General features: G+C 50.4%; 2 protein-coding genes across 7 annotated transcripts in view; one reads left to right on the forward strand and one right to left on the reverse strand.

Annotated features, from left to right (window-relative positions):
* Positions 1–15,984, forward strand: part of CSTPP1 (centriolar satellite-associated tubulin polyglutamylase complex regulator 1) — a 116,637-nt gene that overhangs the window by 77,816 nt on the left and 22,837 nt on the right. For 3 of the 5 annotated variants that reach the window (XR_014585428.1, XR_014585429.1, XR_014585430.1), the window contains exons 8-9: positions 975–1,038; positions 1,519–1,701. Coding sequence is in view for 2 of the 5 variants with exons in the window: in XM_083839511.1 (XP_083695637.1) it covers positions 975–1,038; positions 1,519–1,699 (245 nt within the window). In the remaining 3 variants the exon portion in view is untranslated. Of the gene's footprint in view, positions 1–974; positions 1,039–1,518; positions 3,042–15,984 lie in introns of those variants that run through there. The other 2 variants (XM_083839512.1, XM_083839511.1) reach the window with 2 other exon arrangements.
* On the reverse strand, positions 3,629–12,958 carry ARFGAP2 (ARF GTPase activating protein 2). Of its 2 annotated transcripts, XM_083839463.1 has the most exons (17): positions 12,731–12,958; positions 12,505–12,623; positions 11,741–11,813; positions 11,365–11,496; positions 11,198–11,278; positions 10,138–10,240; positions 9,415–9,471; positions 8,814–8,858; positions 7,666–7,718; positions 7,187–7,323; positions 6,539–6,670; positions 5,926–6,054; positions 5,717–5,845; positions 5,231–5,357; positions 5,035–5,125; positions 4,796–4,914; positions 3,629–4,356 (listed from the first exon to the last, which is right to left on the reverse strand). In XM_083839463.1, the coding sequence occupies exons 1-17, from the start codon at positions 12,800–12,802 to the stop codon at positions 4,336–4,338; spliced, it is 1,620 nt and encodes a 539-aa protein (XP_083695589.1). In that variant the 5' UTR covers positions 12,803–12,958; the 3' UTR covers positions 3,629–4,335. The 2 variants fall into 2 exon arrangements, with proteins under 2 accessions (XP_083695589.1, XP_083695590.1); XM_083839464.1 differs by lacking the exon at positions 8,814–8,858 and having other exon boundaries at positions 12,731–12,935.

Here is a 15,984-nt window from a genome sequence, read left to right on the forward strand (position 1 = left end):
TAGTTCTTGTGCCCCAGAGACCTCACTACATTCTGCAAACGCAGAAACAAGTTAAGCTTTAGCTGCTTATTCTTTTAATTTACCGTGTGAAAGCAATCAATGGACCTCCCCCCACTCTGTGTTGCAGTGCCAGGTTTTCCTGGTCATGTGCAAGAGGGGAAGACCAGAACTGGAAGTAGGGGAGTCGGGTCTGGGCTGAACTGCTTCTAATTTGTTAGATGCTCATTGCTACATTTTTTATGACTGCCATTTGCCTGTGTGCAAGAGGTGGCTCTCCAGCCCCTCCTTCAGGACGAAGGTGCCAAGGCCAGAAATCCGCTTTGTGTCCCCCCAGGGCAGTACAAGAGCTCCTTCCCAAAGATACTGAGTGTGGCACCCAGGTCTCCTGAAAACCAAGAGCGTTTCTCGCTGCACTGTTGGTACAGATTACCAAATGCATCTTTCCTGGTGTGCAGTGGCATCGTCCCAGCAATTCCTGTCATCTCTGTGCTGACCGATCAGACCCTCCCGTGGCCCCTGTGCAAGGTGGAGCTTGTTACAGGAGGGATTTCCTAAGAGCCCCATCTTCCTGAAGGCTCTGTTGTTCTGATAGGATCTGGGACTGGTAGCTATACAGGGCAATTCACAGGGACATCACCCTGTGACAGTCAGCACCCAGTAGTTCTGTAGAGGGAACAGAACCTGCCAAATCCTTGGGCTCTTCAAGTTCTCTGAGAGGTGAGACTACTGAGAGTGCCTCCCACCTAGGCTGAGGCCCAGCTAAAGCCTGTGTGACGGACACAGCATATGCAACATCATTCCTTGTCTATGATCCTCAATATTCAGTGTCCATTTCTCTAATGGGTATAAGGAAGGGTCTTCTTTGTCTTGCGGGACAAATTTTGGATGCTGCTACGACTTGAGTGATTTTCTTTAAAAAGGTGACCCCTGAATAGCCTAAATCTACTCTATTTTTTTTTTCTTCTTTGTCCCAGGGGCTTTGCCAGATAAAGGAGATTTGTTTCTGGACCCTGCCATGGATCAGGAACTTGAGAAATTGTAAGTGGAGTTGCCCAAACTAGGAGGTAAAGCAGCAGATGGAAAGTAGCTTGTTAAGGAAAGCTTCACTAAAGTACCATCCCTGGTCTTTTACTAAACTGTAAGACAACAGAGGAGCTAACAGAGCAGCCTGGGCAGAGAGGGTTTCTTGGGGTGCCTTGGTGGCGCTAACAAAATCCTTAGAAAAGGCTTCAGAAACTGGGGGGGGGGAAATGCACCTTGATTAGGAAAAAAATTTGTGGATGATGAAAACCAGGAGTGTTAGAAGACACAGGCTCAGCCCAGATAATCTCTTTTAACAGGAAAAAAAAGATTTACACAGCAAGTCTAGCAGATACTAGTGAAAGGTATTCCCCATCTTTGCCATGAACATCTTTCTAGTTGGGAACAAGTCCTCTTTGCAAGTTTACTCCAAAAATGCTATGGTTAAGGCTGGAGATGACAAGCTAGGCTACTCAGCATTTGTCTTTTCTCTTCCAGGATAGCTCAGGTTTCAGGGCTTGCCATCTCTGCTCCTACCAGCTCCAGCGGGGACACTGCTAATTTGCCTGTCCGTCACTCACCCAGGATTAACTCTCCCTGGAAACCTCTCCACCATCGCCGAAAAATGGATGCTGAGAGTGAAGGCTCCAACGAAGAGACAGACTCCTCTGAAAACTGAAGGTTGTGAGGGTGGGCACTGGTCCCATCTTTGGTTTGTCCAGAACTCACTGGAGGTACAGCACCTCCTCCCAGAGCATCTGCTCTGGCCCTGGGTTATGTCCACATCACCAGTATGTGCGTGGCTGTGCCAGTCCCCGTTGCCAAGTCCACCCGTCCTTTCCCAGCAAGAGCGCTGCTTTTTTTCCTAGCTCCAAATTTATGCAGGAGTAGCTATTTCCAGCTGCAGAGTTCTGCTGCCATCTGCTGACAAGTAAGACGACAAACCAGCAGCTGCTAGAGCTGCCCGTACTTGGAAATAGCCCGGTGTTCTCTCAACCAGGGCTCTCCCAGTTCAGCAGGTGCTGGAGCAGTGGCAGCGCTAGCGCAGGCTGGGTGCCAGTGTTTTGTTGTGTAGCTGTGTTCAGACTTGGCCTAGACAATAGAGTGGTTAAATCGCCAGCGGCAGCTTTGCATTCATGCTCCATTATAATTATTCCCAGTAAAGCTGCACCTGCATGTGATCAAAGGTAGAGAAATTCCTCAAGTTCCTAGAATAGAAGGGTTTAGGTATTGCCTTGCCACCTGTCACAGCTTCCTTCTCCATGAGTCTAAGACAAGCCAGAGCAAATAATAAGCTAGATTTCAGTAAGTACTGCATGGTGCTTTGCGGCTCCTCCCTTCTGTGAGGCCTCCCACTGCCTCCAACAGCACGTTAAGCTCATTTGCTGAAAGCAGGCTTTGGAGAGGGGAGTGGAACAGAGAGATGAAAAGTCTTCAGATTGTTTGGTCACAGGTGGTGGTATGGCCTGCAAACATGGAGCATATCTGCTGGGGTTCGGTGGGCAGAAGCACTGGGGGAGAAGGAGGCAGTTTTCAGGTGAGGCCCAGGTACTTTTTGTAAATATTGGCATTGTTGTAGCACCATGGTGTGGCCTGTGCGGCTACAAAATGAATTACAGCCTCAGTGGTAACTAAATCTACAGCTTGGCCTCCACAGCCCTGAACAGCTGACTAGCCACAGCTTGCATGGACTAGTTATTTCCTGAGACACTCCAATTTCTCATGAGCCTTTGGGAGCCTCCTTGCTCTCCCCTTCCCTAGAACACTGCACCGTGTGGGCTACTACGATCTGTTAACCCAAAGCTTAGCGCTGCCCTAAGCTGAGCAGATTCAGCACATGCTGGAACTATTTAAAGAGTAATCCCTTAACTACTGCTGACGTGGCTGTGGAGGTAGGGGGAGGTATTATTTATTGATTGTAAGTTATCAGCATGCTCTTTGACTGCACGTTCTCTCCCACCCAGCAGTGGGTGACGACCGAAGCCAGGGAATAAAGCATGCAGTGCAAGGCCTGGGGCCAAGCCTGAGAAACTCTGGTCTGTGCCCAGCTCCCGGGCCCCAGTGGCCTCTTGTAGGGCCCCACCACACTGACCCCGCCCGGGTGGGGCCCGCTGCCACCCCCAGCACAAATGGCACCGTGCCCGCACCGCCCGTGCAAGCGCGTTCACCCTCAGCCACTTCCACCCCCACCACAGCCCTGGGGGTACCACAGCCCCTTTGGCTGCCGCCACGCAGCCCCTGATGGACCAGGGGGGTCCATGCACGTCTGGCACAAGGTGGGGGCCCAGCCCTGGAGGGGGCGTTCGCTGACAGGAACCCACGGAATTGAACTGTTTTGCTCACCCAGTTATTTTGCAATAGTTGCACAATAAGCACAGGGGGAAAGAAAAAGAAAGGCCTATCCGATCCTCAAGTGCATAAAGAAAAGGGAAAACGGCTCTTGTTGAAACCACACTCAGAAGCAAAGAGCCCACCTAAGTAGGACTAAGGTTACAGTCCTCATGGGGACAGCCTCCCTCACCCCCCGTCCCACTTAAGCCAGGGTTTCAGGACCTTCCCCTCTGTCCAAGTCTGGATGGAAGATAGGGCAGGGCAACACAATAACCAAGGGTCCAGCAAATATCTTTATAGTACTTCATGGCCTGGGCCTTTTTTTGCTCATGATGTGATTCAAAGCTAAAAAAAATAATCTTTGCTTGATTTGTTCTCCCGCATCAATATATGCCGGTTTACAAGACAATAAAAAGGATAATCCCATGGTAAAAGGCAGACCCTGCAAATACAGAGGAATTGTGACACCATGGCTTACCATGCACACTAGAACCTTGCAGCTGAAAATGCCTTACCCACGCTGTCAACTGCTGCAGCAGCCTGCTTGGGATCAGGCAGTAAGAGCACTGAGCAGAACAGAAAGCCACAGCCACATCCGTGGGGACCAGGTAACATCATGTTCAGAAAAACAGCATTCCCATTTCCTCTGTCACGTGGTCAGCTAAGGGATGGGCCAAGAAGGATAGGAGCACTGATGAGGGCAGTCACAGGAATTCCCACATCTTTCACAGCAGTGAGGTTATCCCCATCTCCACTGGCTAGTAGATAGCAGTGGGTCTGAGGGCACATCGAATTTTAATGCAGAGTGGAATCCAGATATTTGGAAAGCATCCTGGGCACAGCCATGTCCTGCCCCCTTCTGCTTTCCTTCTCCCTTCCCCACCCACCCCAGACAAACTAAGACAATCCCGCAGAGTTTACTCCAGGCGAAGGTGGCATCAGTGCCTCCTGCTGGCTTCCCTGCGAGTTGCAGTTCCTGGGTCATCAATATGAACCATAACGATCCTGGGGAGGAAACACACCAAGACACCATTCTATAGCACTGTGCAAGCTCCAAAGAAGCAAACAACAAGGTCATGGGGGTTTGGGATTAATGCAATCAAGACATAAGTTGTCAGCAAAAGGCTACCTCAAGAGAGGACACCTTGCAAAGACAGGAGGTAAAACAGGCTCAATTTTTTAAGTTTAAAGATTTGTGGGAAAAGGCACATCTGACATAACACAGTAACCTGTCCAGCAGGAGAATAATGTTGTCCAAGTAGCGTTCACTGGCCACCTGGAATTGCTCAGCTATCGAGTCCGCAGCTACAAAGGGCTCATCTCTACCTGGCACTTTCCGTATAATTTGAGAAGACAATGATAATCCCAGTGAAATCACCAGGATATGATAAAAGTCCCTGAGCATGACTAGAACCTATCTGAAAGTGCTGTGGTGCAACCTCACCTGGAGGGAGTTCATCACCCCGTTGGCTAGGACAGCCATCTTGCCAGCAACTGACTTCACTCCTTGCTTGAACTGTGCAATATCGGCTGCAGGCAGCACATTTCCAATCGACACGCCACCTACAAGAACCAGGAGGAGTAAGGCTCGAGTTCCCCAGCTCCAGAGAATACCCTGACCCCCTCCTGTTGAGGTCCTCCAAAGCTGCACGCCCTTCCTCAACCCACTGAGCGCTAACAAACCTGAGTGCACATTCTCGGCCTCTCCAAACAGGTCTGCAGAACTGATAGCGCTGCTGCCTGAGAGCTGCTGCAGTCGGGACCTGGCTTCATACTGCAGAAGAAAGGAAAACAAAGAAAAAAGGTAAAGGAACGGAACAAAGAACAACCTGAGCAAACAGGAGAAGAAGAAGTCAGAGCACTGCAAAAGTGCATTTACCTCAGCATCTGCTTCCCGCCCAAAGAACATATCTGAAGAAATAGCTTTAGCCCCCGCAAACTTCTGCCGAGCTTCATTTGATTCCACAACTGATGTCCTGTTCTCTGTATCTCTTCTACTGGTGGGTCTGAGGAAGCAAGAGAGGAGACAGCTTAAGCTTCACCAACACAGTAGAGAAAGACGTGTCTCATATCCCATCTGATTGAAGGCGAGCAACAAACTCCAAGGGCTAGCTAATACCAGAGTTCTCTCCTCCCCCCACCCCAGGACAGACCACATTTGATGACCATAAAGGCTGTGACACAATAGGAAAAGAAGTACCCAAAGGATCTCTCAACGATGGTCCCTTTTCTCAGGATTATCCATGCAAGTGATCTTCTGTAGCCTAAGGCTCGGATCCTGTCACAACACAGTAGCATCTCTCCCACAACTCCTAGTCCCAACCCTTTGCCCCATACAAGGGAAGTACGGTAGCAGGTGCTTTACCTCTCTGAAATCGGCCGAATACTGGAAACTGTCACCTCCGGTTCCTCCTCTTTGTCAACACCCCACGAAGAGTCTGTTTCCCATCGTGAGCCAAAGGCATCTTCAAATGAGAAGGGACTATATTTGTACCTAGATACCAAAAATAGGTAGTTTAAGCCAGATATTAAATTCAGGAATAAGCCAAACATTACACTGAAGCTTAGTCTTACTTGGGGGGTCCAGATGTGAAGCTTCCAGCATCTTCAAACAGGTCCAGTTGGGAGCGGGAAGATTTCACGGCCAGTGGCGTCTCCTGCTCAATGACTTGCATCTCAGACATCACCGAGTGTGAAACAGAGCTAGCGCAACAAACAGGCGGTCAGGGCTGACAGGTATGACGCCACCCAGCCCCTACAAACAGTCTCCCTCAAAACTGAATCTGGCCTTCACAGACAGGGCAGGTGCCACAAGTCTGGAGGGAAGTTGTGGGGAGCCAGCCCCCTTTACCACACATCAGGCTTGAATCCCTCAAAGTCTTGAGTCACCTTCTTAAGGGAGGTAGGGTGATGTTTGCCTATGTGCAGACATCTGTGGAGTTGCAGGACTCTAGAGCTAGGCACTGACAGGCCACAAGCAACTTTGGAAAAGCTCAAATGAGAGCTAGAACCCCTGAACAGTGTCCATTCCTTCTGGGGTGTGAAGCATTTTTAAACAGTCCAGCACGCAAGCAGTTTAAATCCCTTCCTTTTGTTACTACAACAGCAAGCTAGGGCCTTCGGGAAACTATTCTAGAGCAGACTGGTTCCAAAGCACCTCTACCCCACGCCATCCCCAGCCAAGTACCTTCTTGACACCAAGCCCATGCCTAGCCTCTCAGCTTGTTCACGCTTCTTCCCTTCGAGGTTCTGAAGTTTCTTCTCTTCCTTCTTCCGATCGAGCTGCAGTTCCTGATAAGCCAGTCGCATCGAGGTGACTCTAAAGGAAAGAGCTGCAGTGGGTACCAGCCCATTACCCTTCTGCCCTGGCCCAGCCCACACTGTGGAGGGACAAGGGGAAGAGTAAACCCAACAGCCCCTCAAAACACCAGGTTCCATAACAGCACAGCCAGAAATCCCTTCATAGCAGCTTGTCTCCCCACCTCACCTCCGCTGGGATGCAACTCTTTTCTAGCCAAACGTGATCTTCTTGATGTAGGCATTGCCTCTGTACCCCCTGGGACAGAGGCACAAGAATACCCACCCAGTTCAGCCTTTGCTTTTATCAGTCCTGGCCAAAGGCCCACAGAAAGATTAAGAAAAAATAAAAATCCATATCTGCTCCTTGAAATCTTCCAGAGGTGATAATTTGAATAAAATATAGCAATATAGCTTGTACCCTGCTGTAAGGACTGGTTTTGGATGTTCTGTACTCATATTAGGCAGTCCTGGGATGAACAGCATCAACTACACGTTACTTCTGCCTTAAGGCGTACAGCCCAAACAGGGCACTTACATGGACTCCTCGGCTTGTTTCCTGGACTCCGCTGCCTGCTGCTCCTTCAGCTGCTCTGCCACCTGGGCTTGCCGCTCAATCTCACTGAAGCTCTGGCTGCTCACCTTCTGGGCTCCAAGACCTTTTTTTGCACCCAGCTGAAAAAGAAAATAAGCAGAAAACATACAAAAAGGACTTCTTCCCCCTAAGTTGTTCATAGTACAAGAAAACCAGCAGTTCAGGCTTTCGGTCTCCCTGTTTAGTCACAACCTACATACACTCCAGACTGTAACAAGTAATGATCCAAACCCTATTTGTTTTTGTCCATTAGTTTACAATCTAGTTTTCAAAAGAGGCGATGAGATAAAGCTCTGCCTTCCCCAAATGGATCTCTCAGTAGACAGCTTGGTTAAGGGCAGAAAGCAAAGGACCAGGGAAAGGACAGCAGTAACATGAGACGTGCTCTGCCTCCTCTCCGGAAAAGAAGAGCTCAGACATACCCCTTTCTTGGCAGCTCCCGGCTTCTTCTTTCCAATGAGGGAGGATTTAAGTTCTGCAAGAGGAGGGAAACAGCAAATAAACAGAAATGAATTAATTTAAGAAGCCAAAAGTAATCAGGAACCCACACAAACATCCACCACAGTCCAGCTGCTACAGAATCCAGGGCACACCATGCAGCTTCGCATCAGAAGGCTGGGTGATTTCACCCAGCCAAGAAAGATGCACTGAAAAGCTCCACAATTGCAGGCTGGTGTCCTAGAGAAGCATGCCCATCCCTGGAGAAGCTTGTAACTGAATTAAGACCTTCAAAAAGCTCCTCCAGGTGTCATGCAGTTGGCGACCCTGTCCAGTACAGATCAGGGTTGCTAGAGGCACTAGATTTATTTCACACATAAACCCAAGAAAATGAAGTTTCAGAGCCACATGAAGGTCAGTGTCTCACCAGTGCCTTAGGGACAAAAGCAGGAACCCTAAAGCTATGTTTACATGTACAGACCACCAACAAAATGGACCTAAAGTGCAGTGAGCTGTAGAAGCAACAGGTTCCTCAACACCTTCTACCAGAAACCTGTCACTCTGAGGGCATAAAGCACGCCACACCTGTAAAACAGCCAAGATCCAGCCAAGCAGTAGGTGCCTGTGGAAAATGTGTAAGAACAAAGCAAGCATAAAGAGGGACTGCCCAGGACCCAGGACACTTTTCCAGCTTTTGATATTATGTAGCTCCAGTCTTACTGCCCTTGTGGGATTTTCTTCATAGAACTGTCTCCTTGCTTTCTACACCCCCATGACTTTTGTCAATCCATACTTGAGATACTGGAAGGCTGTCAAGAATGATCTTTTCTCGTTTTACCATAAGTTTTTTTGAAATAAGGGGTTCGGGACATTCATCACTATCGGACTGTTTTCAGCATACTGTTCCTGATTTTTTTTTTGATTACTGTCAAGAAATGTTTTAATAGAAGTAACAGTAAGATCCATTTCCAGAGAAGTAATAGCTGGTTTACATCCCAATATGATACATGTAAGCTTTGGCTCATTCTCTCCCTCTAAGCACAAGAAGCTAAAGTTATTGAAGGCAGAATTACAAAAGGGGCAGGCAGAGTTGTCACAAGCAGCCAGAGCAGGCCAGCTGTTAGCCAGTTACCTCTGGCAGGAGCAGGCTCTTGTGTTGATAGATACATGGACACGTCTGAGAAGAAACAAACACGGGGAATGAACAGACGCTTAAGGACACAGGCTTTCCACCCAGGATGAAGCCCCCTGTGGACTAGGAACACACTCTTGGTAAGGAAAGAAGCTCAGCTATATGTTGTGTGTGGCCAGGTCAGTAATGGTGGGGGACAATCAGATATAAACTCCTGTTACTCAGCAAACTAAATACGTATTTGTTCCAAGCTTCTGGGGGAAAAAGCCAAATGACACACAAAACAGCCATTTGGCCTTGATCAACCAAGTTCCAGATATGCAAATACCAAATTTTGTCCAAAGCCCAGAAATGAAAACAAGCTTTTGAGAAGGAGACAGCTTTGGACTCAATCATCCAAAGGAGCAAGAAACCTCCAATAAGCTGTGGATTGGTTTGGGGATTTACAGAGATCCTCAGTATTTGCTCCACAGGAGCTGAGTTGAAGATAAGCACCTTCAATATTCTGAAAATAGTTCAGTTCCAGTTCCACTAAGGTTACTACAGAACATTATGTTTAACAGCAAGACTGATCTGGGAGATCCTGAAGAGTGTTACTTACCTAGAGGAGCTTTAGGAGATGTGCTCAACAAGTCAATAGATGGGCCTTGGCTGGGATCTGCGAGCACAAGACCAGAAGAGAATATTCAGAGAAATTCTCCCCCTTTTCTCTCTGTGTGCTCACAGTTCTGCTGTCTCTCTTCTACCTCCTCTGCCCCCCATCACCCAGAAAACCCCTCAACAAGCTAATTTCCATTTGAAAGGTATAATTTCCCAAGCACAACTACCTTAAGTCTCCACAGAGCAAGTTATCCGTTCTGCAGTGCTCTTAACGCATTAAAAGAAACTAAATACTCCAGCAAGGGAATACACAAAGCTGTTTCAAATTACAACTGTGCTCCCACATTCTTGGTTTCTTTGTAATTCACCCTAGAAACAGTTTTCAGGTCTGAAAATAACATGTGAATATAGAACAATCAAATTCAAGGGGTAGAGAAAAGTGTTTAAATGAAGAGTTATGTCTGGAAGTACAGAAACAGGGCAACTAACCCTAACTGAACATGAATTTCATGCATTTCAGGAAATGCAAAGAACTGACTCCTTGAGCCCAAACAGAGCTGTTCTTTTAAGCGTCCACTAATTTAACTTAACATCAGACAGCACACAGAGTTTCTTCAAGCCTGAACCGAGGGAAAAAGCTTAGCCCTTCCAACTGTGGTACAGAACTGTACTCTCCTGGGAATTAAGTCAGGTTCTTGAGAAAATTATAAAGCAGGGAACTCACTTGACACTTCACTGCCTTCCGATGACTTTGGTGCTTTTTCCACCTCCAGGGAAGACTGTGCAAGATTCTGGCTGGCATCTGCTACATCCCAGGTACTGGAAGACTGCAAAGAGATGCTCATTCCAATGATTTGCAGAGAATGAATGAATCTAACCATCCTGAACTTACTTCAAGTTCAGTAACCTGCATTCCGTTTGAGGTCAAGAAAACACGTTCCCACATTCCAAACTCCAGACTATGCCTTCACTGAAGATAAGGGGATGTGAACCTGTCCACACATTATCAGGGACCAAAAAAAAAAAGAGAGAGAAGCCAGAAGCTAAGCTGATGAGTGTCCTGGTTTCGACTGGGATAGAGTTTTCTTCCTAGGAGCTGGTATGGTGTTGGATTTAGGAGGAGGCTGCGGGTGCAAGAAGCTGGAAGAGGACACAGCCAGGACAGCTGACCCACACTGGCCAAAGGGATGTCCCACACGGCACAGCGTCATGCTGAACAACGAAACTGGGGGGGTGTTTTGTAGAAAATTAACTCTATCTCAGCTGAAAGCAGGACAATGAGTCTCCCTGGAAAATAACTGTGAATTCCGTTGTCCTTACTACCAGATAACTAGTTGTCACATTGTCACATCACTATATTCAGTTGAGATAGTCCACCTTGCATTGTAGAAGCACTTGCCTAAATCTAACTTTACCAAGGTCTATGCACTGGAAAGCTGACTAAACCAGAAGTTTCAAGTAATAGCCACAGACTCTGCATTAAAGCAGTAGAAAAAGCATTTTCCAGGGAGTAATTGATGACTCTATGTATCCCTTGAAGATGAAGATACTTTCAAAGAGAAAGGACATGGATATTACAGGCCCCATGTGGAAATATTTAGATCTGTAGATTATATACCAGGCTGATGACTGAATCTTAGTTGTTCCGTGTTCCTACTGAATGTGTATACAACTTAAAATCCCTCCAATCTAAGCAGGACTGCTCCTACCACCTCTCCGGGCTCCTGGGTGACCAGGTGGCTATGTGAGAGCTGTTAAGGCTGTCTGGTTGGACAGCTTCTCACCTGTGTGTGCTCCATGAAGAAATCAGCATCGCTCTTGTCAGGGGAATGCCCAGGGGCTCCACTCAGTCCATCTATGAGCAGCTGAATAGAAGAGAGGAAAGAAGAAGCTATCCTACAAGCCTCAGCACCCAGTTCTACGCGTCTAACAGAGAGCTGCTTAGACTTACATCAGTGCCGTACTTGGCCATGGCAGCACTCGCCAGCTGCCGGATCTTCTCCCTGTACATCTGGGCAGCTCGACTATTGTACTTAGCATTGGCATCTGTTGTCGTGCAGCCATGCTGACGGAAGAAAGCAGTCTGAAAAGAGAACAACATTCAGTCTCCTGGCTACCAGCTCGTACTCAGGCAAGCATTAGACATGACGCAAACACAACAGGAAGAGGAAGATTCCCAAAGACAGAGGATATAATTCTGAGCACAGAGTATGAACCCCACGGCAGCGAGGTTGGTACCCAGAAAGCTACAAAGGAAAGGGACAAGGAACGGAGGATGTGGCTTAGCAAAACAGAAAGCAAGCGAAACGCCTACAAAGGCTCCTTACCGCGTTGGCATTGCTGCCGACTTGCATGCACCTCAGCTGGAACCAGTTCCAGTTAGAATCCAGCTCTGTGGACCTGAGCGAGAACAAGTTACTCCTATTAATAATAGGCAGGCGTGCCAAACGCAAAAGCATGCTCTGAGCTCGAACTGTCAGATATCCCACTTCTATCCCAGCAGAGTATGGGTGGCAAAGGGGGAAGAACATCTCGGTAACTTCTTCACTCCCATAGGGAATCGATTTGAACTTTTAAAGCGAGCAATAAAGTCAGTTTCAGCTTCGCAAGTAACGCAGCATTCACATTTAGAAGGCGCCTCACTAGCACGGCTTGTTGAGAGGGTGGGGCGCGAAGCAGGACGGCACGACCCACAGCTTTCCTTCCGCGTCTGATCTCACTGCGACACGAAAGGGTCACGTTCAGCCCTGGGACCGGGGCAGGACACATGACGCAACACGCGAGAAAACCACCAAGCGAGGCAAAGCGGCGGGACGCCTCTCCTACCGGCACCCAACTTACCCGAGCGCCCACAGACGGCGGCTCCGTCACCCACAGAGCTTTGCCGAGCCCTGACAGTGGGAACCCAGAACCATTCCCCCAGCGGGCTAGCACAGAAAAACCCAACCTAAATTCCTTTTTGCCTTACAAGCAGGACTTGTGCTCGCCTTTACTGCCGGGACCGGCGCCCTCAGCCCCCGCAGGGGTCCGCGCGGTGCCCCCGGGGCTGGGGCCCCCCGGGGACGCCCCGGTGCCGGTGGCCGCCACGCACCTGATGAAGCTGAGGTGCACGCCCAGGGCGCGGTGCGCGCCGGAGCAGTCGATGCAGAGGAAGACGCCGTAGGTGACGCTGGCCCAGCTCGGGTTCTTGGCGCCGCAGTCGAAGCAGGACTAGAGCGGGGGGGAGGCAGCGGTCGGCGGGGGGCCGGCGGCTCCCTCCCCGTCCCCGTGCCCGTGCCCTCCCCGCCGGGGAGCGGCCGCCCGCCGCCGCCCGTTACCTTGTTGGCCGGCGCCGCCCGCAGCCGCCTGAAGAAGGCCTGGATCTCCGCCCGGCCCGGCTCCGCCGCCATCGTCTCTCCTTCCCACACGCCACCGCAGCCGCGGGCGGCGCTACGGGAGCCGGCCGGGCCCCGACGGGCCGCGGGGAGAGGCCCGGCCTCTGAGGGGGGTGGTCCGGCCTCCGCCCCCCCGCCCGCCCTCGGGGGGCTCGGCGGCAGCACGGGGCGGTCACACATGACGGGGGTTGTGCCTCGGGGCTCCTGGCACCGAGCCCCTTAGGGCTACGGCAGGGGAGGAGGCACCGCGGGGCGACAGGGGGTTGAAGTGCGGCGGTGTCAGGGTGTCACTGAGGTGGAAGGCACCGGTGTTTTGTCACCTCCAGGAGGACACTGCTCTGTCACGCCAAATTATTGCTTAAAAAAAAAAAAGTAAATGTGCTGGCGTCTGGGTAAGGCGACTTTCAGTTTAAATTTAAAGGCTTTCCTTTCACTTGTTTCCCTTTTTTCCACAAGCGGACTGTAGAATTAACTGCCATGGGAACCTATCATACATGATCTTAGCAGGATCCATAACATCTCAGGACATACAGATACAATCAAGAACCGAATTGTGGGGCAAAAGACCCTAAAAACCACAGGGTCTAGCAGAGGAATTAGGCCTAGCACTCGGAATCAGCAGAGGCCTCACTGCACACCCAGCCGAGACCCAATCTAGGAGGCAGGTTGCCCCTACAGTAAGAGGAGAAGCTTCTGGTGACACATCTGATCTGAGCTTCCCCAAGATAAGTCCCTGAGGTGGGAGGTGAGGCCTGCCCAGCCCAGCGTGGCACATTCCTGGCTGCACCCTGCCTCACAGCGCTCTTACGCTGCTACCTTGGTGGTTTCTGCATGCCCATTTCTGGGTTACTCAAGCAGCGCTGGGGAACCACTTCAGGTAAAAGTAACTGATAGCTTTTTGTCACGGCTATTTTTAAACCAGCTGAGCTCCCCGATCCCATTCATGGTGCAGCTGTCTGAACACATACCAGGAGAGCCAGCGTTGAGTGCAGCAAGGGCTGGCTGTGCCCTAGCAAAAGGGGAGCTGAGAGGAGCTCCCGGTAGGGCTGCACCTTCGGCAGCCCTGGCACATCCCCACAATACCTGAGCCCAGCAAGCAGGGCAGGCCCAGGGTAGCAGCCAAGAGTTGAGATTGCCAGGTAAGCCCCTGGCAGTGAGGTAGGCCTGTGGTCAAGCTAGGAAGGCAATTCACAGCTCAGGATGAGGTCTAGCAATTACCAGGCAGGTCCATGGTGGCAAGGTGAAGTGAGCTACAGGACAAGCTCTAGCTCAGCAGGGTCTAGATAGCACAGCCAGACTCCAACATTTCTCCAGCTTGGGTCAAGCAGGAGGCAATACCCCTGGGCTGAGCTTAAATGGATGCCCACACCCACCCACCTGCCCACCCCTGGGCAGGGGCTGTGGGTAAATGCTCCAGGTGGGGCTGCTCAGGGCAATTAAGACCTGTTAGTGCTGTTAGCGTCCTGGCAGCTGAAGGCAGACCGAGGGACAGGAGATGGAGTGTACAGTGGCTTGGTGGAGGCTGTAGAAGCTGTATCTTGCTGTGGAGAGGAGCATTTGCTGAAAGCCAGTTCAAGCGATGAGCATATATTGGGAGTGGTGGTGTTCTGCTGGCCTGAGCAGTGTCAGCCTGAGTTGCTTGCTCCTGCCCCATCTGTTGTGTGCTGCTGCTCCCCTCCTCTGCCGGCTTTATTCTGACAGGGCCTGTGCTTGGCCGTGTGGTGGAGATGCTGTGCAGGGGCCAGGAGGGACAGAATCTATTCATGGTGGTGTTAACCCCAGTTGGGGCTTATGAGGGAGAAATGGTACGAGCCCAGGCAGCCTCAGAGGTCTGTAGGTCAGTGTCACACGATGTCCCTGCCTGTCAGGGCAGGCACCTGGAGAGACAGTGCAGGCTGCTCTGCTCTGTGAAGGGTGCATGGTTTAAGCTTGTTGTGCTGTGTCCAAGGAAGACTTGCTACAGCAGGGTTCCCTGAGCTTCCTTGCCTCAGCTGTGTCCCTTGCAAGCCTTCCAGCCCATGCTGTTTGCTCCAAGTGCTGGCAAGACTGCTGATCCTGTCCATAAGTTTTACATAAAAACAGCAGGAAGAGCATGCTGCTGGTCTGAAAAAGTCAGCTTCTTTTTGTTGCCTTTGTCAGTACAGGAAAGACCTCCTGCTGCTGACTGTTCCCTGCGAGCGTGTGCTGTCATTGCACAGTTCTTGCTACTTCCTGCATCTGTTTCTCTTGCATCTCATGTGCTTTGCTGTTGAATTTCTGAGCTGCAAGCCGGCAGCCTGCTCTTTGGCCCTCAGCTTTCATGTCCATCTACATCGCATCTGACATTCACCTCTTTCCTCCTGACTGCTGTGACACCAGACCCCGAGCCAGCTGTAGCCCCCTAATCGGGGATCTCCTTGCTGCTACTGCTGCCAGGAAGTGACAGTCCCCAGCATCATCCAGGAGAGCAAAGGAGGGTGACCAGGCTTGTTCTTGGAGCCTGCCATACCCCTGGGGATGCTTTTATCAGCACAGAAGTCTTGCTGTTTGAGTGTGAGGCTACCGTGGAAGGATAAATGGCGAAGCAGAAGGATAGTCAGACGAGAGCTGGGGAGGCTCGAGAGCGAAGTGCTGTGATGGGGTAAAACCCGCCCTGCACTTGCAGGTCTGAGCCAAGGCGAGGAGAAGGTGCCCCTCTGGGGATCTGTCTGGAAGCAGGGTGGCCGAGGGGAGCAGGGGCCTTGCTGTCATCCACTGCCCAGCAGGCTGCGGGCTGCAAGGACTGTGTGGGAGAGGGAGGGTGCTGGCTGTGTCCTGCCCTCCCACTCGGACCTGTTGGCCTCTCGTGCTTTTGCTGAATGAGAAGAATAGGGGAGGGAGCAGGAAATTCAGTAAACTACCCCAAAATAACCGGGAGAGACAGTTTCCTATGGATCACAATGCGAGTTGTGGGGTACCAGGAATCTAGTGATTCCCTGGGGAGAGGAGCAATTCTTAAGGTGTTTTTTTTTTGTTGTTTTTTTTTTTAAACCAGCCAGTTTACAGATACTGGGTACCAGTCTGCCAGTGTGCCAGTGCAATTAGTTACTGCCTCCCTAGGAAAAGCATTGTACAAAGGCAGGCAGGCACGTCACACACTGACTCCGTACAATGCTTCCAGCAAGATTTAAGATAAGGAGCTAATACATTATGTGTAGAGTGAATATTTTGTTAAGGTT

Source organism: Anser anser, assembly GCF_964211835.1.
Source record: "Anser anser genome assembly, chromosome: 5".
Lineage (NCBI taxonomy): Eukaryota > Metazoa > Chordata > Aves > Anseriformes > Anatidae > Anser > Anser anser.

Bases quoted from the DNA above. Each gene is read 5' to 3' on its own strand.
- ARFGAP2 (XM_083839463.1), bottom strand. From the start codon at position 12,802: ATGGCGGCGGAGCCGGGCCGGGCGGAGATCCAGGCCTTCTTCAGGCGG. The intron at 6,671-7,186 runs GTAAGTGCCCTG...TCTTTCCTTTAG, and splicing joins AAACAAGCCGAGGAGTCCAT to AGTCACCTCGATGCGACTGG. The intron at 5,846-5,925 runs GTAAGACTAAGC...TTTGGTATCTAG, and splicing joins TTCACATCTGGACCCCCCAA to GTACAAATATAGTCCCTTCT.